We start from the raw sequence: 27,594 nt of genomic DNA on the forward strand, positions 1-27,594 counted from the left end.
ACCATCGGTTCAGTCCTCATACTTGACACCAGACCCTCTTCTCCTCATCTTAAACATCATTCAAAATGATTTTTCATCACCACAAATCGACTTGACTCCACTGTATACAGACCAGGTTTGGACAGTTTACTTCGAATGGAAGTAGACACCACAGACAGATGTGTGTGTGTGTGTGTGTGTGTGTGTGTCGCAGAGCAGCGGACATCAACTATAAGCCACGTTATTGCTCAAGTCATCTTTTTATTACCAGATTATTGCACGTTTTCTAGCTCGACTGTGTAACAGAAGAAACATCAAACTGCTGAGAACATTCAAAACCAACTGCACGCCTCACCTGGTCCACCTCCCAAGCACAGACACACACGTTGTGCTTCCTATGCCACGCCAGAGTAACGACACACACGTTCCTAACCGAGGAGTTATAGTACACAAACTCGTTCACCGACACAAAAGAGTTACAAGCTCAGAGCAGGCAAGAGATCACACACAAGTTGAGAAGCAGCGACACACTCTGGCTCACACTCACCAAGTGGAAAGACCTTTTATGAACTTGTATAAATATTTCTAGTCATTACAAATCAGTGGACGGAATCACTTTCATTTAGAGTTAAAAAGCAGGCGGTGAAAATCCGACAGTCTAGTGAGCAGCGAGTCACACAGCGACGTCACCGTGAGCAAAACTATTTACAACAAATGCTTCCACTCCAAACCCTTCCACACAACACTGTCACCGGACACTTTTCTGTCTCAAAGACTCGGGGATCTGGATTCCCTCTGCTGTGTGGGTTATTGCTGGACGCGTTCAGACCGCCTGCTCGTCTTCTCCTGTCCACCAGGTGGCACCAGCTTTTGTGCAGCTACTTTGTGTGCAGATGGAGGTCTACGTCTGGGCCTCGGGCAACGATCGCCCCGGCTCACGGGGCACAGGGGCTCCTAGCATCAGTCCGTTGGTGCCGCGAGGCAAAAGAGTCTTGGTTGCGATGGCGGGCGACGGAGACGAGGACGAAGAACTGCTCCCGCTGGTGACGGTGCCGTTGAGGTTGCGGTACAAACGCTGCCGGGGGAGCGAAGCACGTCGACGGGGCGCCGGCATGGTTTGCGTGCCCCGGAGACACACGGAGGGGAAGCTGAGGCCGAGCAGGCAGCAGCTGGGACAGGAAGTGACCTCGTCCTGCTCGGCAGGGCTGCTCGGATCCGCCGACAGCACCTGCGAGCCACTCTGACCGTTACTCTGCCGGCCCTGGCCCCAGCGCAGCTGCTGAGCTATCACCAGCCCCGAGCAGTTGTTGTTCTCCAGCCGGGGCAGAGGCGGGAGGGACGGCGGTCCGTTGGAGATGGGAAGGCGCCACCCATTGGTCCGTGAGGAGGAGGCGGAGGGGAGGAGGGGTCGGTCCACTGTGGTGTCCAGGACTTCCTCGGTGTAGACGGGCGATCGGCTGCAGTCCATGGGTTCGGCCACAGGCTCCTCCTCATCCACCTCCACCAACCGCTCCAGCGACACCATGTCCAGCTCCACAGGCAGAGCCGCCTCCGGCAGCTCAGTCCTGTCCGGTGTGGGCTCCGGCACGTAGTCCTCTCCCTCCCCCTGTCTCGGGAGGACTGCGGTCCGATGGAGCTCCGGGGTGCAGGGGAGCGACTGGCACCGCCGCGGGGGAGGTCGCGGTCCGAGCGCTCCCCGCAGGAGACGGGGCGAGGCGCAAGGGTCGCGGGGTGCGGGCAGAGCGAAGGTCAGGGAGATGACCGACTTGCTGGGCGTGTCCAAAAGCTTGCACCGGCCTCCGTTCAGGTCCTGCCTGAGAATGAAGGGGTTGACCCGCACCGGGGTCCCGAGGAGCGGCGGGGTGAGCGTCGCCGGGGGCAGCAGGTCCGACTGGCTCCGTGCCAAGCCGGGCCTCAGCGGGACGCGGTCTCTAGGGCGGCAGGGCGAGTTGGGGCCCCGGTACGGGCTGGAGTCTGCAGCCACCGGCTCTGGGGAGACCATCAAAGAGCTGCATCACTCACATCTGTCGGCTCAAACCAAGAAAACACTGCAGACTGTACCAAGCTTAATGGGCTTCTCTTCCTCCTCCTCTTCCTCCGTCTCCATGGCTTCCAGCGTGAAGACGATGTCACAGAACGACGGACGCAGCTCGGCGCTCATCTGAACATGAAACAAGTTGAGTTGTAATTGGTCACCAGAGGGCGCTAACCAAACTATCTTGAAGGATTAGATTCCAATTCAACTGTATTCGTGCCTGACTGCACCACCACGCATCCAGGCTCACAGCTGACTTCCTGTTTCACAGCTTCACACTGAAACCTGACAGGACTGAACATGTCGGCCATCAACATGCAGATGATTTAAGGCCCACAGGCTTCAGATGGTTTAGAGAGACAAGACGGTTGGAGATGAAGGAGATGAACCAGTGAGGTTCATGGATGGTGAGGATAGCAGTGGCTAGAGGAGGAGGATCCTCAGAGAAGGTGGAGGGCCACCTTCTCTGAGCAGAAGACTGGGTCAGCTTCAGGGGGACTTACGTTGCAGCAGGTGACGGCCAGGCTGAAGAATGGCGGCGGACAGTCGCCCACCATGTGCTCGAACGCCTCCACGTCCAGGCCAAAGTCCTGCGAGACACACGCAGGCATGTCAGGAGACAGACCGCTGCTTCTGCAGTGAGGCCACTCAACACTCTACCTCGGTCCTCGGCAAGAAATCGGGATCCGCCTCGATGCGGGCGATGATCTCACACAGGATGATGCCGTAGGCAAACACATCCACCTGGACATGAAGTAGGGTCAGTGAGGGAGCATTCACCACACTGGGCGCCCGCTACAGCACAAACCTTCTCATCATATAGCTCTCCTCTCAGAACTTCCGGTGCCATCCAGTAGGGGGAGCCGACAATGGCCAGCGGAGGCTTCTCCACACCGTCGCTGCATGAAAAATGAACACAGAAGTCAGATATTTACTAAACAATTAAAGACGCACTTCAAGCACTCACCTGTAGTCGGGGATTTTCTCAGCCAAGCCAAAGTCTCCAACCACGGCGGTGAAGGAGCCGCTGTCACAGCGGACCAGACAGTTCTGCTCACACACACACACACACACACACACACACGTTCAGACAGAACATGCTACAGGTGTTGCTGCTACTCCTTGCCTTGGAGGTGAGGTCCCGGTGGAAAATGCCCTTGCTGTGCAGGTACTGCAGTCCCCGGGCAATATCCAGAGAGAGACCCACGCGGACGCTCCACGACAAGTAGAGGTCGCTGTCCAGCAGCTGCTCCAGGTTGCCTCCGTTGACGTACTGCAGAGCGCAGAGTTGCGAATGGAGAGAAACACACAGCCGTAAGTTGTTGTTGTTTGTGAGGAAAAACACCACAAACACACTGAAACTCCCTCAAACACTTTGACACTTGACAATCTAGCGTGGTTTCTATTTTTTCGCGCTTCAGTCCTGAAGATTTCTGACGTTTAATTTGCCGAAGACATCACATGCTCCTGGACTTGGTGACTGAATAAAGTTCATACGCAAAAAAAATCTCCATTATTTGTCTCAATCAATTTTTTTTTTAATTAATAAAATGAATATGGTGAAACGAGAGCACTCATTTAATGTGTGGTTTTACACAATTCTTTTCAATTCAGGATAAGTTTTTGTTGCGCGCGCAGCTTAGAGGGAACATGGCCTCCAACCAATGTTTTTATATTTTATTTTCCATAATTTGAGCTTTTCTAATTCACAGAATGAACTCTAAATATATATAATACTCAAGTTTATGTTACTACCATTTTAATATATATATTTTTAGAACGGAAAACTGTATTTTTGGTTGTTTTTTTCCCATCCCATAAACACGTCGCATTGAAGCGCGCCTCCAGCTCTTTCCAACAACCGTCAGTCCCCGAGACGGTCACTAAAAGAACGCTGCCGCCGTCTCGTGGCTGCTTCCAGCCCGTTCTCGATGGCGAGGAGCAGAAGTTACCTCAGTCAAAGCGTGAAGCTGCCCCTCGTGAACACAGACGCCGAGGAACCTGCGCAGAAAGAGCAGTTCAGACGTCCATGCGGGCGGCTACGGAGGCAGCGGTGCGTCGACCTACCGCAGGATGTTGGGGTGACACAGGCGGTTCATGAGCTGCACCTCTCGAAGCATGTTGGCCTTGTTGCTGGCCAGCGTGTTCATTTTCAGCGCCATCACCTGGCCGGTGATGCGATGCTGCACCTGAGCAAAACAAACCCCAAATCAGACATGGTGACTCAAGCAAATATTGACAGAGATTTCACAGTAGCTTCCTCGAGGTGGTCAAGTATTTCAAAAAATTCACTGGAGAGTTGAGCTTCAAGAGTCGCACGTCGAGAGTCAATCGGAGTTCCATCGCCAGCCAACTGGACTCTGCTTTTGGCAGCGCGGCCAGGGTTCATGCGTGCGACCGGGCGGGTCATTGACTGGTGCATAGCGCCGGGGCCGGTGTCTGGGGCCGAGTGCAAGCCCATAATAGGCTTTCTGGATTTCCCATCACCCCCACTGATCGGCACAAATCCTCCAGGCCATTGCCGCGGGCCGGCAGCCAGCCAGGGCAGCACTCACGCACACCGGGGTTTAGCACAGCAGGTGTAGTTGTTGCTCCAACACACAGGGCCTGCGCGCCAGTCATGTGACCAGCATGTTTCCTGCCCCAGCACGCCCTCCGTTCCTCCCTCAATGATGTTTCCTGGGGGAAATGAGTGCAGAACGGAGGGAGCAGCGGGGCTGAGAGGGCGCCCCCAGGTGAGCGCCGCCAGCAGGGGCAAACAAAACAAGCAGAGCTCAAAATCACACTTCATTTTTAAATGTCCATTTGGAAATTCATTTGACATGGTAAATGATATAAAAGCAAAAAAAACATCGTAACCATCACATTCTGTACAGCCAGGTGTGACATCCACCTCCAGGACGTAGACAGAAAGGCTTCTGTCTCTCAGTATTGGTTCAGTACATGACAGCCTCCGTCCGCATGACCCAAAGACACATTTAATTCACATGTTCGCGGCTTATACAACGGTGTGGCCAATATGTGGATAAAGCTTGTTCAGTGCTCACTCCTGCTCCTGTGAAATCTATGTGAAACAAATGTCAGGAGAAATGTTTCCCATACAGTGATGATCATGTATCGGAAGCAGTACATTGCACAGGTCAAATGTATTGTAGGAGCGTGAAATGTTCATTGATAATGTTGGATTAATAAAGACTCAAATATCACCTTATTGTGGAGGTGGATCCCCTATTCAGGAGGAGGTCCTGGGGAAGACCCGGGACTCCCTACTGAGACCAACGTCAATAGAACTGTGGCATGTTTTAAAAACATCCCTGCCAGGCGCAGCCATTACTGTTTCCTCTGACCTTCCAGGATTAAGAGTTCATCACTTTCCAAGGATCACTTCATCACAGTCCAACCGAGGGAAGCAACTAGTACCGGGTTTGCTCTCCTTCAAAAAACAAAAATGGCCACCCTCCACTCTATAACTATGGACATGTTTGTACAGTGGAAAAAAAAATAGTACCCGACTTCTTAAAAAATAAAAAAATGCCCAGAACATATGAAATCGGGTAACGGCTGCACTAGCCGCCAGAATAAGAGCATAAATGCAGAGTAAGCATTTTATGACGGCACACCAACTCCTCGTAGAAGCAAAAGACAAACGGATTAATGTGGATATTTTTAGGTGGCCTGGAAATGAACGTTGTCTAAAATAAGAATGTTTCTGGTGCGTCACCGTGTCCAGAAGTTTCACAGGGAAGAAGAAAGTGTTGTCGAATCAATACGGTGGCAGCGCTGCAGTGCACTCCGGGACCCGGGTTTGACAGTGAGAAGGCGTATCTGGTTAACTAAGACTTGCATGAAGACAAATATACAAGTAATCTACTTAGTCTAGACAGCGGGGGCCGTGCGGCGATTAGCTCGTCCTCAAACTGATGTTACAACCTCATTAACGATTTGTGACGTGGTCGGGATGTTGACCCCGTGACCCGAGTGCAGACGAGCTGAAGGGCAGCAACACAGGTGCGTACAGCATCGACACCAATGGAAGTGGAAGCCAAGCTTTCCTTACTGCTCCCAGTTCCAAAAATAGAAAGATAAAATAAAAAGTTAAATAGACTATTCACTCTGTCCATTAACCTCGGAATACGGAAGTCGGGAATGACTTGGCAACCTTGCTTCAATATGGGGCCCTTAGAAGACAGCTGTGAGTTTCAGTGTATTTCACTGTTGCAAAGCTTCCACTTCCTGTTCACATTGAGGGGCGCCGTCTGGGACTGCCACTCATTGGTGGCAAGCAGCATAGCGTGCTTATTTGACTATGTATATAGGAGGAGTCAGGGCAAGTGAATTGATCGCTCCCACTTGCGGCAGCGTCCCATTAATATTACTAGAATCTACGTCAGGAAAGAGGGCAGTGATTCTCAAGCGTGCCTTATGTGTATACGAGCAACCTCTGGATGAAAACTAGAGAACCTGGCGGATGAAGAGGGAACAAACTCATGGAATATATTCATCTCTTTCACTGTAATTCATTGATTCGAAACTTCTACTTCCTGTTTACGTTCGGGGTTCCATCTAGGACTGGAAATCCGGAAATTAGGTGACGACAGCGGCGGGGCAGTCGGGGGCGTCGTCCAGCCTCTCGTTGTGATGCATGTGACCTTAAAACTAATTCAGGGTGTTGCGCTACACATGGTCACACATGAACACAAGACATTAGATCCACATTTCAGTCGATTTGGATCAGGTTTTGCGAGGCTAGTACTGGTCAAACTCGAGGAGGACTGGGCGTCTTCTGGGTTCCGCCAGGATTTTTCTCAGTCTATGGCTCTACACGTCCTACATCCCTCCGGAACGGTCTTCCTTAAGGGGAGGACTCTTCTCTGTGAGACACACTCAACAGAAAAACTCCAGCTCAAGTGCAGGGAGACCCTGGTTTACAGTACAGTAACTGTCATGCTACAATCAGCCAATGGGAATGAGAAGAGACACTTGACGATTGGTTCCAGCTACACCATTGCCAATGATCCATTGGCCCAGAGGTCGGGGTTAAAAATCTTGGCCCCTCATGCGACACCCTGGCTCTGGCGATTACCAGTCTCTTCTGTGGGTAGCAAGACTAGTTTGTTTCCCCTATGCATGATATAGCTCCACATTCACATCATAGTTGGAGGTGTAACTTTCGACCATCCCAAGTACCCAAGTGTTACCGTACCTTGAAAACTTCTGAGAAAAACCCAGATCCTATTTTCTCGCAGAAGAAGTCGTCGATGCGGGCCAGGCTGGACACGGCGCTCCTCAGGGCCCGGTAGGAGGACGGCCGTATCCGGTTGGGAGCGTGGATGCTGTGGAGAGGTTCGTCCGAGCCTTCGTCCGCATCACAGAAGCAGTGTTCTGCGTGGTAGTCCATGATGACCTCTCACACCTTGTTAGACCACAGCAGTCCAGAGTCCTTCGGAGGCAGAGCAGGTCTGTGCCCCCATGGTGCCAGGAAGAGTGACCTCTGGTGAGGAGGGATGCCAAAACTGAAGCAGGCTGTTCCACCTCAGACGCAACAAGGTGCAGACAGGAGCTCCGCTGTCAGCGAGTGCGTGTCACCGGTCCAGTTCGTCACTGCGTTCGTCACCGGAGAGGAGGGTCTGGTGCTGAGGAGGCCCGGCTGCCGCGTCGTGGTCCCGGCGGAAGCGAGTCATGGTCGAATCACGGCATTGGAACGGCTGAGAAACCACACCGAGCTAAGAAGCTAGCTGCGGATGCTAAGCAGTCAATAAGCTCCAACCCGGATAAAACCCGCACTTTCAACACCAGTTGCGCAGCTTTAAGTCATGCTCCCCGTGAAAACGTTTGCTTGAAATATAAAGCGTCTGTCAGCGGCGGCTCTACCGTGTCACTGGTCCAGGTTCGGCGACTGAATGGAGAAGCGGTCCAGTCGCTGTTTGCCAGTGAGAGGCGGCCCACGGACGAGCCCCCACCGGCTCGACTTTCCCTCGAGTAACCGTTAAATAGTGGGAAGCGGACGCAAACATTCAGGCGGAAACATCACGGCGGCGGTTCTGTCGATAATCCCGTCTGGATTTCAGCTTCAGAGCCGCTTGCTGGGGCGACTGCCATAACGGTACCACAGAGACAAGCTAGATATAATAACTTTGTGACGTGTTTCCTTTTTCACTTCACAATAAAGACAAAGTGGCCCGAGCCGTGCTTTAATGGACGCAATAGGCATGTTGCTGTAGTCAGTCTATTTTCGCCGATAAGCAAAACCGATACTCTGCTTGTTTTGTCTTTGCTCCTGAAATCCTTGCTTTCAAATGAACTCACCATCACGTTGCTTCTTTTATTTTGAAGAGAATATTGGGAAGCCGTAGATGTATGTTTATATGACGCGATCTAGCTTGGTGGTTGGCCTATTGGCAGACGGGACAACGCACACGCTCACTCACTTGGGCTCCATTTATTCAGTAGTACAGGTGCAAACGCGACACATTGGACGAAGAGATAACTCGGGAACAACTCGGTTTTACAGTCACGCTTTTATTAATGCTAAAAAAATAGATGCGCTATTGAGGAAAGGGAAACAGGAGTGACTTGAATGATCATCCAGGGAAACAACAACCGGAAGAACATGAGGCACATTCCTCCACGCTGGAAGGTGTGACGAGACTCGCCTGCACTGACTGGAGACGAGGAAGCGAAACAAAAACAAAAACGCACTCGAAAGATAAGATAGACACGTGTAAAATTCAATGGTCAAATTCAGTGAATATATCATTCATAGATGAAATATATTTGATCTATTTCCCTTAATAAAGGTCATGGAAATTCATAAATACACAACTTCATCATACATGTTAGACACAGACCTGCCATCTAGATTCCTGAAGACTGGACAATGTGCTTACGCTCAAATCATCGCTTGGTTTTCCCCAAAAAAACCCTTGAAATTCCTCAAACTACGATGGACTGTGCTTGTAGAATTCCTTGTCTCCACCATGGAGGATACGTGATGGTCTCTGTCTGTTATGATACAATTTCACGTAAAATTTCAGGATATTCTTGTGGTGTTCTGGATCCAGGAAGTCAATGAAAAGATGTGAAATGAGCTGTTTGGCTGCGGCCTGGCTCTCTGACTGCTAGTTATGATATGCGACTATTTGTTTTTCACAATTCAAACTCCTGCTGAACCCTCCAGATTGTTGCCTCGACATAAACTGTCCACGACAGAACGACTACAGTGATCATGCTAACAAGAGAGGCATTTGAGAATGATCAAGATGACACACTGCAGTTTACCTGTGTACACTGTAACGTTGCTTTGGGGTGGCGTGGAAACTAAATAAAGAGAAACGCCGTCAACTGAAAGGAGGGCTGTTTATTAAAGAAAAGTCTCCTCACACGGAGCACACTCTCCCAAAGTTAGGCCACATGAGCTGGGACTGCGTCAACAAAAAGAAACTGTCTGACCACAAGTGTCGACAGGTCTCAACTGACACAAAACAGAACTGGCACCCACTAGTGCTCACCACCAAAAACAGCAGAAAGATATGTCATGCGACCTTGCGAGATGGCAGTTTGGCAGGAAGCGTCATTCTTTTCTTGCTGTTTTTCTTGAGGAGTTTATCATATTCGGCGGCTGGCAGAGGTCGTGGCGTAACACCGCTGTAGTTCACAAGAGAACAGGTTCCAGCAGGCAGAAAGCTGACCAAAGTAAGGAACATTGGGGGAAGAAGAACATACCTTTGGCTCCAAACATTGTGAGGGGCCGGGGATGGTTTTGGCTCAGGTCTTGGATATGCTCGTCTGCAAAACATCAAAGATCCTTGTTGGCAATAAAACTATTGAGACAGGTATTTCAAGAACATGTGTACAACATTTTTGGTACTTTACCTTTGTGAAACAACGCTTCTGCTTTTACTTTGGAGTTCTAGGACTTTCCTGGTCACAGACGGAGGCAGTGGTTCAATATGGCTGTATTGTAGAAAAAAACAACTGGGTCAGTGGGTCCGAATTTGAGCAAAGTAAGGAACATCTAGTGGTTAAAAATGTACATTTGGCCTTTATAGTCGTAGAGTTGTGCCATGGAAGCAAATGTGTTCATTGGCACGTCAGGTTTTGATGGGACAGGTGTCGGATCAGTGCAGCTGCAAAACATCAGAGTGCAACTCTTAAAAATGAAATGAATGAGGAATGAAACCTTTTAACTGGCCACGACTTGACTGGCCGGCGTGCTAATAGGAAAATGGACAATTTGAAAAGCAATAGAATACTCACTGTTTTTCCATGTTTTCTACAGCCACCAGTAGAAGTAGAGCAAGCACTTGAGACGGTTTCCCGAATGTTAAGGTTGATGTCGAGCAAAGGGAGGAGGAGCTAGTGAAGGGAACTCCTCTGCTCTACATCTGACACAGGAAGTTTCCGGGAACATAGACTATTCTTCATTGAGTCGTTCATCTTTTGCTCTTCCCTTCATTTTTATGTTGACCTCTTGGCTCAAAACACGACTGATAGTCCTTCTAGGACATTTCACAGACTATTTGCAGCAATTTGTCTTACAATTTTGGGAGCTTGAATAGGCTCGAAGTGAGGAACAATGTGCAGGGTTCATTTTCCAATCTAAATATTTCCAATTTTATGCAGACAGACACATACTGATGGAATAATTAGGGCTCCAATATAATTTTAAATGATACCAAAATTGCTACAACCTCTTTCAACAACAACAACAAAAAAAATCGACATGTCTATCCTGCTCACTGCACTACTGACTTGAAACTATTTGAATTCTATTGTATACTAAAGTGAATTGTGAATAACAGGGAGCCACCGATGAGGTGTTTTTTTGTCATCTTTATTTACAGCCTTTCCTATTATTTTGGAGTCATAACTCACTTTTCCGGTTTTACAGTGGAACCTCGCGTGTTGCTGAGCAGGTTTCAGACTCGTGTTCCAAATCAGATCAGATCACAAATCGCTCCTTTGCCCAGTTAAGGTTAACCCTCACCTGCCCAAATTAACATCTGGACAGATTCTGCCCAGGAGTTGGGACTTAAAAACATGTCTGAACGGCATACACTGTATCTAAGATATGATCGTTCGAGCTGTGAATGTCAACGGTGGGTGTTGAATTCTGTCCATGCATTTTCTCCTGTGGATTCATGAAGTGTAAATCATACACAAATGTGGTGACCAACCATCTGGGAACAGCCATGGGATGAGGAACCTCGATGTTATCTCCAGGTAACAAAATAAAGACAGAAAGAAATAAAACAGGAAGTGAAATGTAACTTCCAGGACTGCGTAGAAATGCGTTTCACAAGAAAAGCCGACACTCGTGCTCTATACTTTGCACAATGGTGCTCATCAGATCATATGATTTTTGCCATCATTTCTATATGATTGTATGATTAAATATTGTTGGTTACGATTCATCTTTCATTTTTCGTTTTTTTGGAGTTTATTTTTGTGGTTTTATTCTTGTAGGTCCAGGCCGGATGTTGCCTTATCATGACCTTCGCGGCTAACGTCTAGCTTAGCACAGTCCATCCCGGTGTCCCCCCCTCTCTGTTGCGGCCACAGCGAGGGTTTTTTCGTCCTCTCTAACGCAGATCACTCGCTCGCTGGACGATGGCTTTGCTGACGCCCTTGTTCGCCTTCCTGTACCACCTGCCGCAGGTGTACAAGTGGCTGCTGAAGCCCTACTATGTGGCCTCTCTCTTCATGTCTCTGGCGTTTCTGGCGGTCCGCAAGACCCCCGGCGTGTGCGACCACCTGAGCACCCAGCGAGAGGACGGCAACTCCTGCGACTTCGACTGGGTCGGTGCCAGACGTTTCACTCGGATGTTCATTGCTAACTGTAGTGGGTGAGCGGGTGGACGCACCAGAGCTCATTGAAAACACCACCAGTTAAAGCTCCTCCCCTCCATTTTGATTTCTCATGCCACCGAAACACCGGTTTAGCGACGCGATTCGATGTATCATAACCTCTGCGTTCATTCGGGACGCGCCTGAACCCTTGCGCATGCGCGTCATTGTGTAGTATCTTCGACGTTGTGTCCCGGTTTGCGTCATAAGGCAGAAGATGAGGGACACCCTGGAAAGGTCGCCAGTTCATCACAAGCCGCTTGTAGACGGGTGTGTTTTGGGACTGTGGGAGGAAACCAGAGTGCTCTGGGAGCTCATCAAGAACTGGAGAAGATAAGAAAGTCCACTCAGGTTCACAGCAGGATTTGAACCCTCCACTCAAACCTCACAAACATGTAGCCGTGATCAGGGTCGTGAGGGAGCGTTGGAGGAAAGATGCCCAGGTTTTCCACTAGATTATGGTTCCGTCTCTGCAGCCTGGGACCTGGTTCCTCAACCCTCGCTTCTCTCCTGCTGAAGAAACTTGACGTCTGCTTCTTTTCTGATGTTTCCAGAGAGAAGTGGAGATCCTCATGTTCCTCAGCGCCATTGTCATGATGAAGAACAGAAGAGCGAGTGAGTCCTCACCTCTTTTCACTGCTGAAGCCACCAGTGTTTCAAGTGTTGCTTCTTGTCAGTCACGGTGGAGCAGCACGTCGGGAACATCATCCTGTTCAGCAAAGTGGCGAACGTGATCCTGTTCTTCCGCCTGGACGTCCGGATGGGCCTGCTGTACCTGACGCTGTGCATAGGTCAGACACACACACACACAGGTTGGTGATGCAATGTCTAACGTGGTGTTGTGTGTGTGTGACACCTCAGTGTTCCTCATGACCTGCAAGCCTCCGCTCTACATGGGTCCAGAGTACATCAAGTACTTCAGTGACAAAACCATCGACGTAAGCTCGTGAACTGGACCTCAACCCGCTGTTCAGTTTGGCTGAGTCGCATTTGCGTTTCAGGACGAGCTGGACCGAGACGGACGCGTGACGTGGATCGTTGAGTTCTTCGCCAACTGGTCCCCGGAGTGTCAGTCGTTCGCCTCAGTCTACGCAGACCTCTCCCTCAAGTGAGACCCGTCGACCAGCTGCACACACGGGTCTTGTTCTGTCGTGTAAACCCTGTCTGTCCCAGGTACAACTGCGCTGGGCTTAAATTCGGCAAAGTGGATGTGGGTCGCTACGGAGATGTGTCAAAGAAGTGAGTCGCTCTGTCGTCCACTTGCTTTTCCCACCGTAGGGTACTGAGCCCATCCGCTCTGCTGCGCAGGTACCGTGTCTCCACCTCGCCTCTGTCCAAGCAGCTGCCCTCGCTGGTGCTGTTCCAGGGCGGCAAGGAGGTGATGCGGCGCCCCCAGGTGGACAAGAAAGGAAGAGCTGTGTCCTGGAGCTTCACAGAGGTCAGTTCTTCTGTATCATGGACCTCAGCTTCCCTCCACCATCCACATGTTCTCAGATGTCTTACAGACTGGCATCATGTTTTAGGACTTCAGACCTTGAGCTTTTCACCCTCACAAACCTCCTGCTTTTTGTCTTCACCAGGAAAACATCATCCGCGAGTTCAACCTCAACGAACTCTACGAGAAGTCCAAGAAGATGAACAAGACCAAAGGGGACAAAGTGGGCCTGTCGCAGTTCCCCCCCGTCCCTGAGGAGGAGGAGCCAGAGCAAGCGCAGGAAGAGGAGACCAAGAAGGACAAATGAGAAGGGTTTCCCTGCACAGCCTTCCACTGACTGACCGGTCCTCAGTAGCTCTGAAGCGGCGCGGCGCCGCCGCCATTGTTACGCTCCAACTAACCAGAGTAGAATTTCACAATCACTTTGTTAAAATGATTAACTTATTTCAGTGTTGCAGTCGAGGTGACGCCCCGTCCTTTCATGCTCATGTTCCTCAGAAGTTGGAGGCAAATGAGTGACATTCCAGTCAGCAGAATTGTGGGGGCGACCCCTCCATGGTGAAGGACTGCATGGATGTAAATATCGCTCAAGTTCCATGGGGACTGACGTCGAGCTCCCTTTCTTTTCTTAACATTCCTAACCTGAGTTGCTGTAAATCTGTTGTGTTGAATTCCTTGGAGCTGCGCCCGTGTATGAATGTCTGCTGGATTCACCGGCTTTGTTTTACTGCAATAAACAAAAGGATGAAGAGAAGCTGCAGCCGGACTTTGTTCTGGTCCGGTCCAAAAGCATTTCTAATCTCTGGGTTACTTTGATCTTGTTCCTTTTATCACTAAGAAATTGGACTCGACCCAGACCCCTCGCCTGCACGCTCTTCTTCAAAACCCTCATCTTCTCTGCCTCTCATTCAGACATGTATAACCAGCTCCTTTCTCACTATACCATCAGCAAACATCATGCTCCTCTCTAGCCTCATCAGGCTGGCTCACATGTGAAAAACAACCCTGCAACTTCCTAAACTGCCGTGGTGTGACTGTAAAATTGCTCAGATAAAAGGCCAGGTTTTGTAAAGAGCTGCTGAAGTAGCTACGGTGGACAAAGTGAGTCACGTGACGTTCAGATTGCTGCTTTAATCTTTTTACACACAACGCCTCTTTTGAGTCTAAAACTCTCCGTTCTACGATAGCTATATTTCCATAGAAATTCATATAAAACAATTTCAAATTAAAATCCGTGACATAAAAAAGGACAACACTTGTAATTCAAAGGCAATTGTTGAAGGAAACTGCCATCGGCTGCGGTTCCTCTGGATGGTCCAGAACACAGGAGCATGCTGTCGTCCCACGTTTTCACACCTAAAAAAAACAAATCCACATAAAAAAAAAACCACATCACTCTGTACAAACACGGAGTCGTATTCACATCCGAGAGGAACATCGTCTGCTGATGTGCAGAGAGTCGGCGGGCCAGTCTTTTCTCTGGGCACTTTTGTCAGAAGCTCCATCACAGACTCGACGATCACGAAACATCAGGAAGTCTTCCGTCGTGCTTCATCAGTTTGAAACAACGTGAAGTCACTTCACGCCGCAGTTTTGAGTTCCAGACAAAAAAAAACATAAGAATGCGTGGTCCTCAGACTGAAATCTCGTAGGTGGTCCCCCCGACGCCCGTAACCTTCTTCACCCCACCTCCCTGAGGTTTGTGCGTAGGGGTGTGTGGCGATGTCGTCGTCTTGTTTGGACGAGCGGCGGCGGCGTGGACGAGGTGCGAGGGGGAGGTCGGGCCCGAGGAAGAGGAGGAGGAGGAGGATGAGAGGAAGAGCTTGTCGCCGTTGGTCCGACACGGAGCCTTGGCCTGGACCGCCTCATCCCTGGTTTCCAACAAAACACACAGATGAGTTGACCACAGCAGAGCCACCACTGAGTCGACATGCAGACCACGGAAGAAGCTGAGTGGGTGATAGCAGCATGAGACCACAGTCCAACTGGGAACTACTTTCCATCAGAAAACAGAAGGCACAGACATTCTCAGGTGGCTCCAGCCAGCTCACCATGAACCCCTCTACATCACCCCACCTCCATGTTCAGCCACTGTCCTACTGCATCTCACTGGGCAGCAACACTGCAGTCGCTCAACTGCATCATTGTGCTAATGGCTACATTTGATTGACAGTCGTGTTTATTACTTAACCTGGGAGTGACCTTGATTCGCACCTACATTTGTGAGGTGTCCTTGAACGCAGCTTCTCCTTGCACATTTACATGTCATCCTCACGATAATGGTTAGCTTTATACACTAATATTAATGCAACATTCATGTGTCTGAAAATATAGAGTAGACTCCTTTGACATTATTAACAAAATACAAGGAAATTAAAAAAGAAAAACAGTTTTTTGGGGTGGGGGGGAAGAAAAATAGTGTTCTAAAATCAAGGTGCGTTGTGGGACATGTAGTTAATGGCGAACATAGGTGAGACATTTGAGTGGAATTTCATTTTAAGCTTTTGAGAAAGGACTGTCACATATCTGACTTTAGGTTTTCGCACGTTGTTTTACATGGTTAAGTGGAAAAACCACAGTGTTGGGCCTGGTTTTTAGATGGAACTCTTGCTCAGACCTTTTGTCACCCCCAGTTTGAATAAGGTTTGGCTGTTGCCACGTGAGAGCCTCATTGTTGTGCACACAGAACAAAATCATCAGTGGTCAACAGCAGGATGGATGTCCAGGTCACCATGCAGGTCACATACAGCGACAGGAAGATAGACTCGTGACAACATGCAGGACACGGTTCGTCAGCACATTCAGGGCCATAGCGTCGCTTCAAATGGCAATGACAGTGGCTCGCTGATGTTTTGCTCGACAGCCCAACGTGGCTCAGTCCACAGAGAGTCATCTGCTTATATCAAACATGCCGGATCTTAGGGTCAAGTTGTGTGATTCTGCAATGTCGTTGGACGACACTGATGTTGTGCCCGATGACATCACAAGTGACACAATGGGATGCGTGAGACAAACAAGAAGAAGAAAGAACTCACAGGAAATCTGGCAAGAGGAAGAGGAGGAAGAGAAAGAGGGAGAGGAGGAGTCAATCATGAAGTCAGGATTTCAGGCCGAGAGGGGAATTTTTGGGTTAACATGACAAGTCGTCCTGAGAAGAAGTGGAACTCATACTCACTTGGGTGCTTGTATTCCTCCCCCTCCTCCCATGCCTCCGCCCACCCCGGCTGCGTTGGCTCCGGCTGAGGCGGAGGCCTTCCGGACTAGTCGGTACTGCATTTCGGCAGCAGCTGCGCTCGAGTAGGAGAGGGACTTCCCCAGGGGAGGCGGGTGCAGGGTTCGGGACGACTGGGAGGTGCCCGTGGGGTCCAGAGGGGTGTCGGTGGAGCGGGTTCGGTACGGGTAGGCGTGGTGAGGGGGAGCTTGAGGCGGCGCGAAGCGGGGAGGTCGGGAAGTGGAGGAGGATGAGTGATGGTGGTGGTGATGCGAGTGGTGGTGGTGATGGTGCGAGTGGTGGTGATGATGGTGGTGTGGGGGCGGGGGGGCCGTCGTGGTCGGTGGGCCTGAGGACCGGGTTCCAGATGGGGGGTGCACCTCGCCCAGCAGCTGCTCGGGCGGTGGAGGCGGAGAGGAGGAGGTGGAGGAGGAGCGGTGCAGATACGTGTGGTGTTGGGGGTGGGATGTGTGGTGGTGGTGATGGGGAGACTGGGAGGACTGGGAGTGCATGTCCGCGTCTCTCTGGAGAGCGGGGAGGAAGGGGGAGCTGTAGCCTGTCACAGGGGTGTGGGACCTTCCAGGTGAGACCTCGAAGGGGGCCGACCCGCCTGCCCTGCCGTTCTCACACTCCTGAGTGCCAACAAGCAAGTTGTCATACGACAGGCTTCCATTGCGAGAGGGGTGGTGAGGAGGCGGGGTCTGATTGGCCAAGCTCTTAAAGCTGGTGGAGGTGGTCGTCGCTTCGGAAACGTGGGTGGCTCCGGCTGCTGTGGAGCTGGAGGAGCGGGACGCCACTCCCGAGAGGACGGCGGGGTCTGAGAAGGAGGGGTACGAATGTCCACCCAGGGAGTAGCCCGGGATGCCGCCACCTGCGACCTCTCTTCCCCCCTCTCGTTTATCCCCACCCTCACCCACTCCTACTCCTACTCTGTCAGTGGAGGTTTCCCTGCGGTCCAGACTCGGCTGGGAGCGGAAGCCTGGCTGCTGGCTGGCCTGGAGGAGGGAGGAGGTGGAGGAGGACGAGTCCCTGGCACTGCCAACACTCTCGCCTCGACTTAGCTGAAGGAGCAAGAGCAGCAGGGGGACAAAGAAGAAGGGGGATACAAGAAGAGAGTAAGACGGAAACCAGGGACGTAGAAGCAGCTTTACTCAGAATCACATTTTAGCAAGACCACGCGACATGTTCTTTAAATGCATCTGTTAACCATCAGATATCACTTTTCATCTGAGTGAAAGCAAAAATTTAGGACACCATTTTTCACTTCTCAGCACAAGAGGTTATTTAAAAAGTAAAACAGCGCCCTCTACTGGGAAATAAGGGGACACGCAGGAGCGATCTGACGTCTTGGATTAATGACAAAAAGGTAAATCAAATAGTTCCACGACATAATGAGAGAAGAGGTCAGAGTTCGGGAGGAGACAAAGAGGAAAAGGAGGTGAGAGTTAGTAGTTGAAAACCTGGCCTCGTCTATGACTTGATCAAATGATCGAAACTAATGGCTTCAGGGGGGCAAACATGTCCTTTTCAAAGTTCATAGTTAGTAAGGGTCGCAAAAAACAAAGAGACATTAACAACACAGTGGAAACTATCAGGGAGTGGTCAGGCCCAGAGTCTAGAGGGGAGGCACAGCTAACATGGATAAGATCACTTACTGATACTGATCAACAGAAAGCCACTGAGAAATCAAACCAAAATGGCCGCAGCAAACAAAAAGAAAAAAAAAAGGAGACGCAGTTCATCAAAATGGGGCGAGTTTGTGGTGTGTTCCTTGATGGCACTGGCTGTCAGGTGTGTGTGAATGAGTGTGTTTACCTGGTTTGCATATGCGTGTGTCAGCGCCGTGTGATTCTTCCCAGGGCTGTAGGTGGGTCTGTACTTGTACATGGTTGGAGTGGGAGGGGCTTTGTTCAGGAGACTGCACTCTGCATGATGAAGAGAACACGGTTTGCACTGTTCTTCTGGATGCAACGCTGAAGAGCTGGGTGAGCACCTTCTGTGTTCCCTCGGCTTATCCCGGGGTAGCGCAGCTCCGGTTTGGGTGGAGGCGGCGGCTCCGCGTCACATGACTGGCTCTCCATCATCTCCAGACTGGACTTAGACTGAAGAACCCAAAGAACAAAACAGTCAACCAATGCTGAGGGCAGACAGGGTTGGTTCTGCTCTCCTCACCCTGTGCAGCTCTCCGTGGATGCCGTTGTCCAGGATCTTGGCGGCCAGCTGGACCTCCGACAGTTGAGGCCGCAGGAAGGGCGGCCTCACGGAGACGCTCTGTGCGCACTTTTTTCTGCCCAAATATCTGGAGATTTGCAGAGTGTTACAGATCTGAGTGAGCTGGTCGTGACAAACTCGGGTTCACCTGGGCGCCTGGGAGCTACAGAGGACATGGGACACGTTCTTCCAGCAGCCATTAGTGAATGGGTTGACGCCTCCTCTGAACTTGCCTGTCACCTGGAGAAGAAAAGTACAGCTGATGAACAAATCCCCCCAAAACACAGCTATGTATGAGCAATTTCACATGGCTATTTTTGTTTTTCCAGAATAGGAACTGGGTCAATAAGATGAAGTATCCGGGAGGTTTCAATTCTGCATGACGCTCACTCATATCTATGTGGAAGTTTCTACCTGTTCGTTTGTGGTCCGTCCTCGGGCCACTAGGACGATGTGGAAGCCGGTGAGACCGGCCACAGGGATGAAGAACAGACCAGCAACACACATCACAGCCAGTCTGAGATGAAAACAAGTCAAGGATCGGGTCACACAAAGGCATCGCTGCTCTAAAACAAAGTGAGGATACGTGACGATGGCGTGCAGGCGGTCGATGTTCTGGCGGTGGTAGAGGATGAACAGGAGGCCAAAGCCAAACACGGCCATGATGTGGGCCGTCAGCGACAGAAGGAAGAGGAAGAAGTAGCGGTAGTTTCTCTTGCCGATACAGTTGTTCACCCAGGGACAGTGGTGGTCAAAGTCCTGCAGGAGGAGGAAGAAGAAGGTTTCAAACGGACAAGATGGCGGCCAGAGGGAAGGAGGCGTTGGCGATGTGAACGAGGCTCACCTCCACACAGTTGTCACAGACAGAGCAGTGGGAGCAGCGTGGCGGCCTGTAGAAGCGACAGGTGGAACACCACTTCATCCGGACCTGGATCCCTCGGATTTCCACCGTTTTGTAGAGTGGAGCCCGGAAGTCGTCCTCCTTGTCCTCGTCTTCCTCCGCTGCAGAGATGTGGCGACAGAAAACATCAGGACTGGTGAGCCAAATGTCCCTTCTCCAACGGAATACACCGGAATCTTGCACATGTATTTCAGTTGCCACAGAGCCACACAAACCTCGAGGGAAGATGCCAGGGTCCATAAAAGTGGCCATGCAGAAGTTTGCCAGGACAAACAAGAAGATGACTCCGTTGTAGATGGGCACTGCCACGGAGAACCGCTCCGACAGCCACGGACACCTGAAAGGAAGACGGATTAGTCTGTGTCTATTAAATCCTTTAACTTGACCCCCTCCGACTGCCAAGAGCAGCTCCGTGGACCACAAGGCATGAGGCGCAGAAGACAAACATGTTTAACTCCACATGATCACCATGTTTCCGTGGCAACAGACCTGGTACTCTGAAAGCCAACTGCGAATTTTCCCTGCCTTTCACACAGCAAATCAATGCTGTATCAAGAACTATGAAGAGAAACTATGAATATATCTGGTATAGTCGCGACACTCAAGCCTTATCCAACCAGCCAGGGTGAAAGTGAATCAACAGAGATTTTAGTTTGTTGTGTGGAAGAAATACAGACGAGCAGATCTGACACAGGAGCGTTCTTGTGACTCAAATACTAACTTACAACAAGGACAATCTTACATCAGCATCTTGTACTCCTCTTTTAATGTCCAACAAGGCACAACCAGGCACGTCTGACTGGATGGAGGTCATGAGCCAACCCAGGATACACTGCAGTAGGTATGGGCGATAACTTAGATCTTCAATAAGGCCACGGAAAACAAGCATTTTAGGCCGAGATTATAACATTTTTGGCATTTTTGTCCATCCCTACACTGCTGCCCCTGGAACCTGACCTTGGATTCGATGGACATGCATCAGCCGTCAATAAGGTTCACTAAGGAGTAGAATATCAGAAAGTATTTTACTGTTTGTTATTTATTGTAACTTCAATATGAAAATGAATCATTTCTAAAAAGATTATGATACAATAGCAGCTGTAAGTGAGACCGGTACGGCGGTTATTTGAAGCGACTTTGTCAAGCCTGTTAACCGCTGCAGCCACAAAAACACTAATCAACTCAGAAAGAAAGAGTTGGAGACTAGATAATGGGCTTTTGTCAGGGTGACAGATGTTGGCCTATTTTCCCTCGGCTAATCTGAGGCTGCCCACCACAAACACAAATCTTCGCACATATGCACTCCAAACAGAGAGCGGGTGAAGCGCTCGCTCGCGCACACACACTCGCACCCGTCTATCTCACTCTGTCACATTAACCGTCCACAAAGTCGGCGACTGTGCTGCGGACTCGTCTCGCAGTTGCCTGTCAAAGCCAGGGTGAGGCATCAGCAAGATTAGTGGCGACGGACTACAACATCACTGACTTAGCATTCTGCCAGACTCAGTCCCGGAGCTGGAGGAGACTCTGATGTGAGCAAGTGTGACAGTGTGTCTTGGCCTGAGTCAATTTCAGCTCTTCTCTGAAACATTCTTTCAAATATCAAACATACATATCAAACAAGAGTGGATTGGACTTTCTAGGATGCTTGGATAATACTCCTGAGTATTTGCTAGGGACGTAACACTTCCACACAGCAGGGGGGTTACATGAGACTAACATCATGAGACGCCATGGTGATGTCATGCATTGAATCTATCCTCTCTGGAGCCACCAGTGTTTCACTGTAGTCCAGGATGCCACAACCGTGAGTCAGGCTGTACCGGAGGTGGTCGCGGTTTTGAATCCACCCGCCTGTCTGCCTCCCATGGTGGCGACACACTGCCAAACCCCTCAGATCCTTGATATGGGGGCATAGACCAAGCTGTTTTCCAGGTCAATACCAGCATCCTCCAGGGCCTTCAGCTGGATCAATGTGTTCACGTCATGATTGGGTTGAGTCCAGGTTCTTCCACTGGACTCTCCCCAGAGCTTCAGCAGCATAGGAGGCCCTGACACTGATGCATTGATCCCCTGGGAGTTCCCAACAAGGACTTGGTTTTGGTCTAAAACTGGAACTTGCAAAAATCCTGTTTGCACCCCAGTCTGATTCAGACCCCCAAGTACTATAGTGCTACCCGCGACCCCAGGATTCTGTCACCTTGTGGGAAATTTGAAATCAGTGGACTGTCTTGGATTCACCAAGAAATATCGGATTCTGATTCTGAGCTGGCGAATGTAGCTGTACAAATGCAAGGAAGGGATTCTGAAATACAGATGGGGTTTCGAATGAGCAGTTCATGCATGAATAAACATCAAGTGACTTACGTGAAACAGAAGAAAAGCGTCGTCGAGCCAACGAGGAAGAACGTGGCGGCGGACACAGGAACATAGCGTGAGGGTCTGAGTGGCCGAGTGGGCGGGGCGACCGTATGTGGGAGTGGGGAGGAGGATGTACCTCGCCCCCCACTTTTACTGCTGCTTCCTGGCATCACTTCCCGTGAGCAGTGACGTGACTTTCACGCCTGCTACGCTGAACCACCAGACATCGAGTCCATCATGAACTTCTCCCTCGGTGGGTTCAAAAGCCAAATATTTAACACCTTCCCTTATCAACCTCAACAAATAAGCATCACAAAAAGAGGTTCATTTTTAGTTTTGGCTAAAAACCAGAGTTCTTGCTGCGCAGACTGGGAATCAGAGGCTTGACCAAAACTCATACCAGCAGGCGACAAAAAAAAAAAAAAAAAAAAAAGTAAGAAAATAATGATTTACTTCAAAGGGTTTTGTGCTTCAGGTCCACTGATCCAATGAACATAGATTGGAGTGCAAGCAAAAGTCAAAAGTCTTTCCAACAATATAGAAAAATGGTGTTGTCTTGTGAGAAGTTCTAGATCAGAACATATTTTAGACAAAGTCTGTGAGTGGGCCAGTGGAATAGCCTGGTCTTTCTGTGCCGGGGCATCCCGCTGGTGACCGGTTCAAAGCACCTCACATGTGAGCAGAAGCAGGGAGGCGAGGTGGAGAGAAAATGCAGGAGATGACGGTGCAGAAGGGAACTCCAGCAGGACATCCATTAGTATCCATGTAAAGTTGCTTTGCTTTTATCTCTGCTCTGTTACATAACTGCAGGCCTCTGAGCTGAAGCTGCCTCCGTCAGGGACCTCCCTCTGCTTCCTCCCCCAGCGGCGCGCACCGAGGCTTGGATAATGGTCTCAAATGCAAACCCCTCTGAGATCGAGCCCCATTCTGGCATTGAAAAAATGTTTAAAAAAAAAACAACAACAACAAAAAAACGGTTCTTCTGGGGTTTATGATGAAAAGTCCATGCAGCAACTTTCAGATTCAGCCTCCAGGCTCCCCGTTGTCAATCATGGTGTGACGCAGACAGCTTCAAAACCTTGGCCTCCAACTGACCCCTTGACTGGTCTCAGCGCTGCTTCTGCAGGCACAAAGAAAAAAGAAATTGTCAGGTCTGGAAAGAACCTTAGTCAAAGTTTACGCTTCTAAACACAGAGTGAACATTGAAAACCGCCCTCAAACACTCCCTCTATTTGGATAACAATTCTCGGGAAACACAGCTTCCTGACAGAACTGAACAAAAGTTGTGTGTATCAGGGAGTTTCCAACGTCACCATCAATTTCTCCAAAACAGAGTGGTCAGCAGCCAGGATGATGGCGGCGGTTAGAAGATTCAATTATTAAATTTAGAAACATCTCAGGGCAGCGGAAAAGCACGGACAAACGCAGCTTGTGTGTAAATCACTACCAAATTCCTGGAAATCACCAGAGCACCTTTTCAGTTTGTAAGTTATCAATCAAGACAAGAAACTTTCAATTTGTGTTCATATCAACTAGTTGAAAACACAGACTGGTATTCATTGAGTGGCAATGAGCGAGGACTACAGTCAAGAAACACATGATCAAAAATAATTCAATTTATTGCCACTAACTGAGAGGCTAATGAAACACAGCACAAAAAATGATCTAGATGCCTGCCACAGTAGCAGCAACCACAGTTCTCTGCCATTAAAGAAACTGTGTTGGAGCCGACCCTGCTGCTACTGACTGGAGGCTCGTTGACGCTTACATATTTGCGAGCCTTTACACTTTGGACCAGCTTATCCTGCGACACGACAGTTAGAACTGAGTCACCATTTTCACAGGAAAAATGATCATGCATTTCTTGATTTGTACTGGAAGAGATCAAGATTTGAGGAACGATTCTAGAGTCACCCAATTCAAATCTGTCCATATAAATAGGCAGAACTGTGTTGCAGTCAACTATTTACATTTTCAAATGTTAGTCACTTTTTTTCTTTACCATCCTTTTCTTCTGGCTGCTGACACCAAGTGAACAGTGAATCTGAGGTATCAAAAAGGATTTTATTAGAACATTTCCCATTTTTTATTACCACCATGACGAGATGGAACAAAGTGCAGTGATTATCAATCAAAGCCATCATGACTTAAAAAAGACCTCAAAGAAAAACTACAGGTCTCTATGATGAATTTGAGGGCAGCTCTTTGCACGAGGCACCGCATGCCATCATGTACAGTCATCGTTAATATTGCATGAATCAGAACTGGGAAGTTGTCAAGTGTGTTATCGGTATCGGCTCCAAAGACGAAACAAACTTCTGAAAACATTACATTTGTCGAATGACTTGATAAATTGTGAACATTTTGAAAAGAAGACTTTTGGTGGAAGTAGACTGACGACACAGTGGAGATGAATATGGTTAAGTGAGGCTGTCAGAGTCCAACAAAACGTTTGGCGGACTCGAGAGGAGAGGAGATCACATTCGATTAGCGATATCTTGTGGAATATGTAAATCAACATGTTTCCATTGGCCAACTCGGAAAGCAAAGTTCTCCTGCTCTCCCTCGATTTTTTTCCTCCTACACTGTTCCAGTTCAGAGACAGGACGGAAAAGAGGAGATGCCAGGGAGCCTTAACTCCCGCTTGACTTGAGACTTGATTCACACAGACTCACAAGTCGAGTTTGACAGGACTTTCCAAATCATTATTACCATTTTACAATAGGTGCAAACAGACTTGGATCAGACTGTACATTTCCTGGCAGCAGACTGTACATTTTCGTGTGTAAAATGGAGCATAAATGGGCCTTTTGCGTCCTTGCATCCCATTGTTGCGGTGATAAAGGGCAGGCTGACGGCTGAGCTTCATGTTGGGATCTATTTTTATTTGACTCATACATCAGTGACAGAACTTATCCAGAATCAACAGGTGGACACAAAGAGCTTAACAAATCCCTGAAGTCTAAAATTGCCACGTGAAGATTCTTTAAGGTGGACTTCAGGGGAGGCCGAATGTTCTTATGACATTTTGACCACAGGGACAGTGGAATCACCAGTCTGATGTTGTGGTGCTCCTGTCAGTCTGGAGCAGTCGGAGTACCACTTCAATTCCAAACGTCATTACTATAACAATGATGTCACTTTTGTCATTCACAATTCTCTCTGGTGAGATGGGTAAAGAAAAAGAATTAAAATAAGATTATCATCACAACAATGTTTTCCCAGTTGAGGGGGTTGGGGTAGGAATTACCTTAATCCCTAAGAGCCAGGATTGTTGACAGACTGTGAAGGAAAACAGGAACAAAGAGTGCAATCGTCTTAATGAAGGAATGAGCTTTGTTGTCGTGTGGAGCTTAAGGTGGGCTCCAAAACTTGCACTTGCATTATGAACTAATGCAAGTGCATTAGTTCATAATGCACTTGCCCCCGCAAAGGTTACTGTAAAATCAGGGCCCTTATTGGCTAACTTTGAAATTGCAACTATGCCGACCCAAACAAGTCGCATCTCCTGCACCCATATTACAGCGTATCAGTATGTTTCAATTAATGGCACTGCTTCATTCGCTTCAAATGTACATCGGTTGCTTTGTCGAAATAACACTACAGAGCAAGCAATGTGGAGCTAACTTTAAAACCAAAGGCAACTTAGAGTTTTGCCAACCACTACAACTACCGTATTACCAAAGTTCCTTTGAATCACAAATCACATATTAAATTATGATATTGAACTTCCGAGCTTTGTCCTGGTGTCAGCTCTCGAAGTCAGCAGACTCTTCAGTGATAACACTGATCTCCCTCTGATGTAGACCAACTTCATACCTGGTTTTTGAGGCCACAGATCAAAATGTTTTCAGGGTACATGGACACACATACTTGTATGTGGTGTCTGATATCCGATAAATTTGCAAAAATACGTGCGTATTGGGGTCAAAATCTGCAGTTATGAAGCAAAGTTTTGTCCAGTTTAACCTAGTTTCAAGAAGCAAAAGCAGGATCACAGCTGCAGGGTCAAACAAGGTGCACAGCCTAGTATTTTTGTTTTGTTAATTTATTACAATATTTTCCCATCATATATATAGTGCTCCAAGTTTTGATAGAGCCAAAACAGTTGTTCCCCACTGAAGTGGTATGGTGTCTTAAATAGCCACAAACATCACAGCTTCAACCATGAAGGTCTACTTTTAAAACGACACTCGTCACTGGTTCCACTGTGGGAACCAGTCGGGGGAGGTACTTGCCACTGCCGCACACATTTTAGCAGCACAATCTTCCCCATGAGGAGGACAAGGTGGCTTCAATAGACTACGGAGGTGACACCGTGCCTCAAAACCCCACATATTCTACGTCAGTGAAGTAGATTTAAAATGAATTTGAAGCAGCTTCGTACAGTAAATGCACTGCGGGCCCGTTAGCGGCAACTGCAACACCAAACTCCGTTGAGAAAACAGTCTGTTGCAATCCTGGCATCGATAATACATTATATCGCACATAATCGTGAATGCAAGCCATTTAATAACCATAAGGCAGATACCATCTTTAGGTCGGCGCTGTTTTTATGAGCTTCCTGTCATTATTTGGATTGCAAAGGAGCAAAAGGTAGCGAGGAGGCGACCGTGAGGAGGAAGGAGGCAGGGGTGTGGACGCAGGGATGAGAGACAGACAATAACGCTACGACGCTCCAGAGCTCAGATCACACGAGAGATGTTGGTGTATTAAAACTAACTCAGAAGGCTGTAAAACAATCGAGCAACTGCATTTGATATTCGCGGAGGTGAGGGCGTCATGCAGTGACGGCAGGTTGGACCCGAAAGCAACCTTCTCTCTCCTGTGCAACTGAAACACAGGCGCCTTCTCTATGAAATAATAACTATACGGGTCAAAGTTAACGAACTTTAGCGATACAAAATGGCGCGGCTTTTGATAGATTGGTGTTTCTGTCATGTTTGAGAAATATTAGCCTGGCTAGCTGCAGGGGGCTAACCTTACCTGTGCGCTTCCTACTCCAGAACAGACGCGAGTTTCAGCATCCAGGTCGGTCCTCAGTGGTTCCAGTGGCCCAGCAGGGAGGTAAGTCTCGGCGGAGGCGCTAACATCATCAAGCTACTTCACTTAGGAACCCTTTATCTTCGCTAACCAGCTAGCCGCTCCGCCGACATCCGTGTTCCAGGCATAGCCGGCTCTTGCGCATGCACTTCCGTGCTGGTAGCTCCGTCAGCGGCAATGGAACGCAGAAAAAAGGCTAAAATTGAACCTGGTTCTTCTCGTTTGTAGCAAAATCGGCAGACAATCTCCAAAGAGGCCGACAGATACCAGAACAGGAGTGTCCCGATAGAAAATGCGCCGGTTGGACGGCGGCGGTGTCGATCAAGAGTCCTTCCTTTCCGATTGGCTGCTTCGCGGGGCTGCTCCTCCCTTCCAACAACGTCAACGTTTGCACTAAATCGTGATTAAATTGACTTAAAATCTGAACAAGAATGAGAGAATGACAATGTTAAATCCTCACTTTTGTTCATCTGCTGCTAGCATGCTACGCTTATTCGGGAAATGATGCCACACAGCTTCTTATCTCACTCGAAAACAATGTCTTCACATTATATGAATGAATAGTACCTCAA

At 49.1% G+C, this 27,594-nt stretch overlaps 3 protein-coding genes across 5 annotated transcripts; 1 reads left to right on the forward strand and 2 right to left on the reverse strand.

Annotated features, from left to right (window-relative positions):
* Window positions 1–84: 84 nt before the first annotated feature.
* tesk1a (testis associated actin remodelling kinase 1a) lies at window positions 85–8,132 on the reverse strand. Its single transcript, XM_053855368.1, has 10 exons — window positions 7,218–8,132; window positions 4,082–4,203; window positions 3,967–4,015; window positions 3,141–3,287; window positions 2,982–3,064; window positions 2,823–2,913; window positions 2,675–2,758; window positions 2,518–2,604; window positions 2,041–2,140; window positions 85–1,968 (listed from the first exon to the last, which is right to left on the reverse strand). The coding sequence occupies exons 1-10, from the start codon at window positions 7,410–7,412 to the stop codon at window positions 881–883; spliced, it is 2,046 nt and encodes a 681-aa protein (XP_053711343.1). The 5' UTR covers window positions 7,413–8,132; the 3' UTR covers window positions 85–880.
* A 3,387-nt stretch (window positions 8,133–11,519) lies between these two features.
* tmx2b (thioredoxin-related transmembrane protein 2b) lies at window positions 11,520–14,049 on the forward strand. Its single transcript, XM_053855382.1, has 8 exons — window positions 11,520–11,812; window positions 12,415–12,475; window positions 12,538–12,651; window positions 12,722–12,798; window positions 12,862–12,968; window positions 13,034–13,099; window positions 13,169–13,298; window positions 13,441–14,049. The coding sequence occupies exons 1-8, from the start codon at window positions 11,624–11,626 to the stop codon at window positions 13,600–13,602; spliced, it is 906 nt and encodes a 301-aa protein (XP_053711357.1). The 5' UTR covers window positions 11,520–11,623; the 3' UTR covers window positions 13,603–14,049.
* Window positions 13,688–27,326, reverse strand: zdhhc5a (zinc finger DHHC-type palmitoyltransferase 5a). Of its 3 annotated transcripts, XR_008413863.1 has the most exons (13): window positions 26,966–27,326; window positions 21,986–23,099; window positions 19,834–19,955; window positions 19,562–19,719; window positions 19,304–19,476; window positions 19,132–19,234; window positions 18,866–18,957; window positions 18,679–18,805; window positions 18,500–18,608; window positions 18,322–18,431; window positions 16,471–17,567; window positions 14,719–15,166; window positions 13,688–14,651 (listed from the first exon to the last, which is right to left on the reverse strand). XR_008413863.1 is itself a non-coding variant. In XM_053855366.1 (12 exons), the coding sequence occupies exons 2-12, from the start codon at window positions 22,147–22,149 to the stop codon at window positions 14,929–14,931; spliced, it is 2,493 nt and encodes an 830-aa protein (XP_053711341.1). In that variant the 5' UTR covers window positions 22,150–23,099; window positions 26,966–27,326; the 3' UTR covers window positions 13,695–14,928. The 3 variants fall into 3 exon arrangements, 2 of the variants coding, with proteins under 2 accessions (XP_053711341.1, XP_053711342.1); XM_053855366.1 differs by having other exon boundaries at window positions 13,695–15,166; XM_053855367.1 differs by lacking the exon at window positions 26,966–27,326 and adding an exon at window positions 23,982–24,028 and having other exon boundaries at window positions 13,695–15,166.
* Between the last annotated feature and the right edge of the window lie 268 nt (window positions 27,327–27,594).

This window comes from Synchiropus splendidus, chromosome 2, assembly GCF_027744825.2.
Source record: "Synchiropus splendidus isolate RoL2022-P1 chromosome 2, RoL_Sspl_1.0, whole genome shotgun sequence".
NCBI classification, from domain to species: Eukaryota; Metazoa; Chordata; class Actinopteri; order Syngnathiformes; family Callionymidae; genus Synchiropus; species Synchiropus splendidus.

What these genes read in the sequence shown, in the direction of transcription:
- tesk1a (XM_053855368.1), bottom strand. Translation starts at nt 7,412, where the DNA reads ATGGACTACCACGCAGAACACTGCTTCTGTGATGCGGACGAAGGCTCG. An exon ending in GAGAGCTATATGATGAGAAG is followed by an intron (nt 2,759 to 2,822) that starts GTTTGTGCTGTA and finishes CTTCATGTCCAG; the next exon opens with GTGGATGTGTTTGCCTACGG. An exon ending in ATTTCTTGCCGAGGACCGAG is followed by an intron (nt 2,605 to 2,674) that starts GTAGAGTGTTGA and finishes TGTGTCTCGCAG; the next exon opens with GACTTTGGCCTGGACGTGGA.
- tmx2b (XM_053855382.1), top strand. Translation starts at nt 11,624, where the DNA reads ATGGCTTTGCTGACGCCCTTGTTCGCCTTCCTGTACCACCTGCCGCAG. An exon ending in GATGAAGAACAGAAGAGCGA is followed by an intron (nt 12,476 to 12,537) that starts GTGAGTCCTCAC and finishes GCTTCTTGTCAG; the next exon opens with TCACGGTGGAGCAGCACGTC. An exon ending in TACGGAGATGTGTCAAAGAA is followed by an intron (nt 13,100 to 13,168) that starts GTGAGTCGCTCT and finishes TCTGCTGCGCAG; the next exon opens with GTACCGTGTCTCCACCTCGC.
- zdhhc5a (XM_053855366.1), bottom strand. Translation starts at nt 22,149, where the DNA reads ATGCCAGGAAGCAGCAGTAAAAGTGGGGGGCGAGGTACATCCTCCTCC. An exon ending in CCCTGGCATCTTCCCTCGAG is followed by an intron (nt 19,720 to 19,833) that starts GTTTGTGTGGCT and finishes ACATCTCTGCAG; the next exon opens with CGGAGGAAGACGAGGACAAG. An exon ending in TGTAGCTCCCAGGCGCCCAG is followed by an intron (nt 18,806 to 18,865) that starts GTGAACCCGAGT and finishes GCAAATCTCCAG; the next exon opens with ATATTTGGGCAGAAAAAAGT.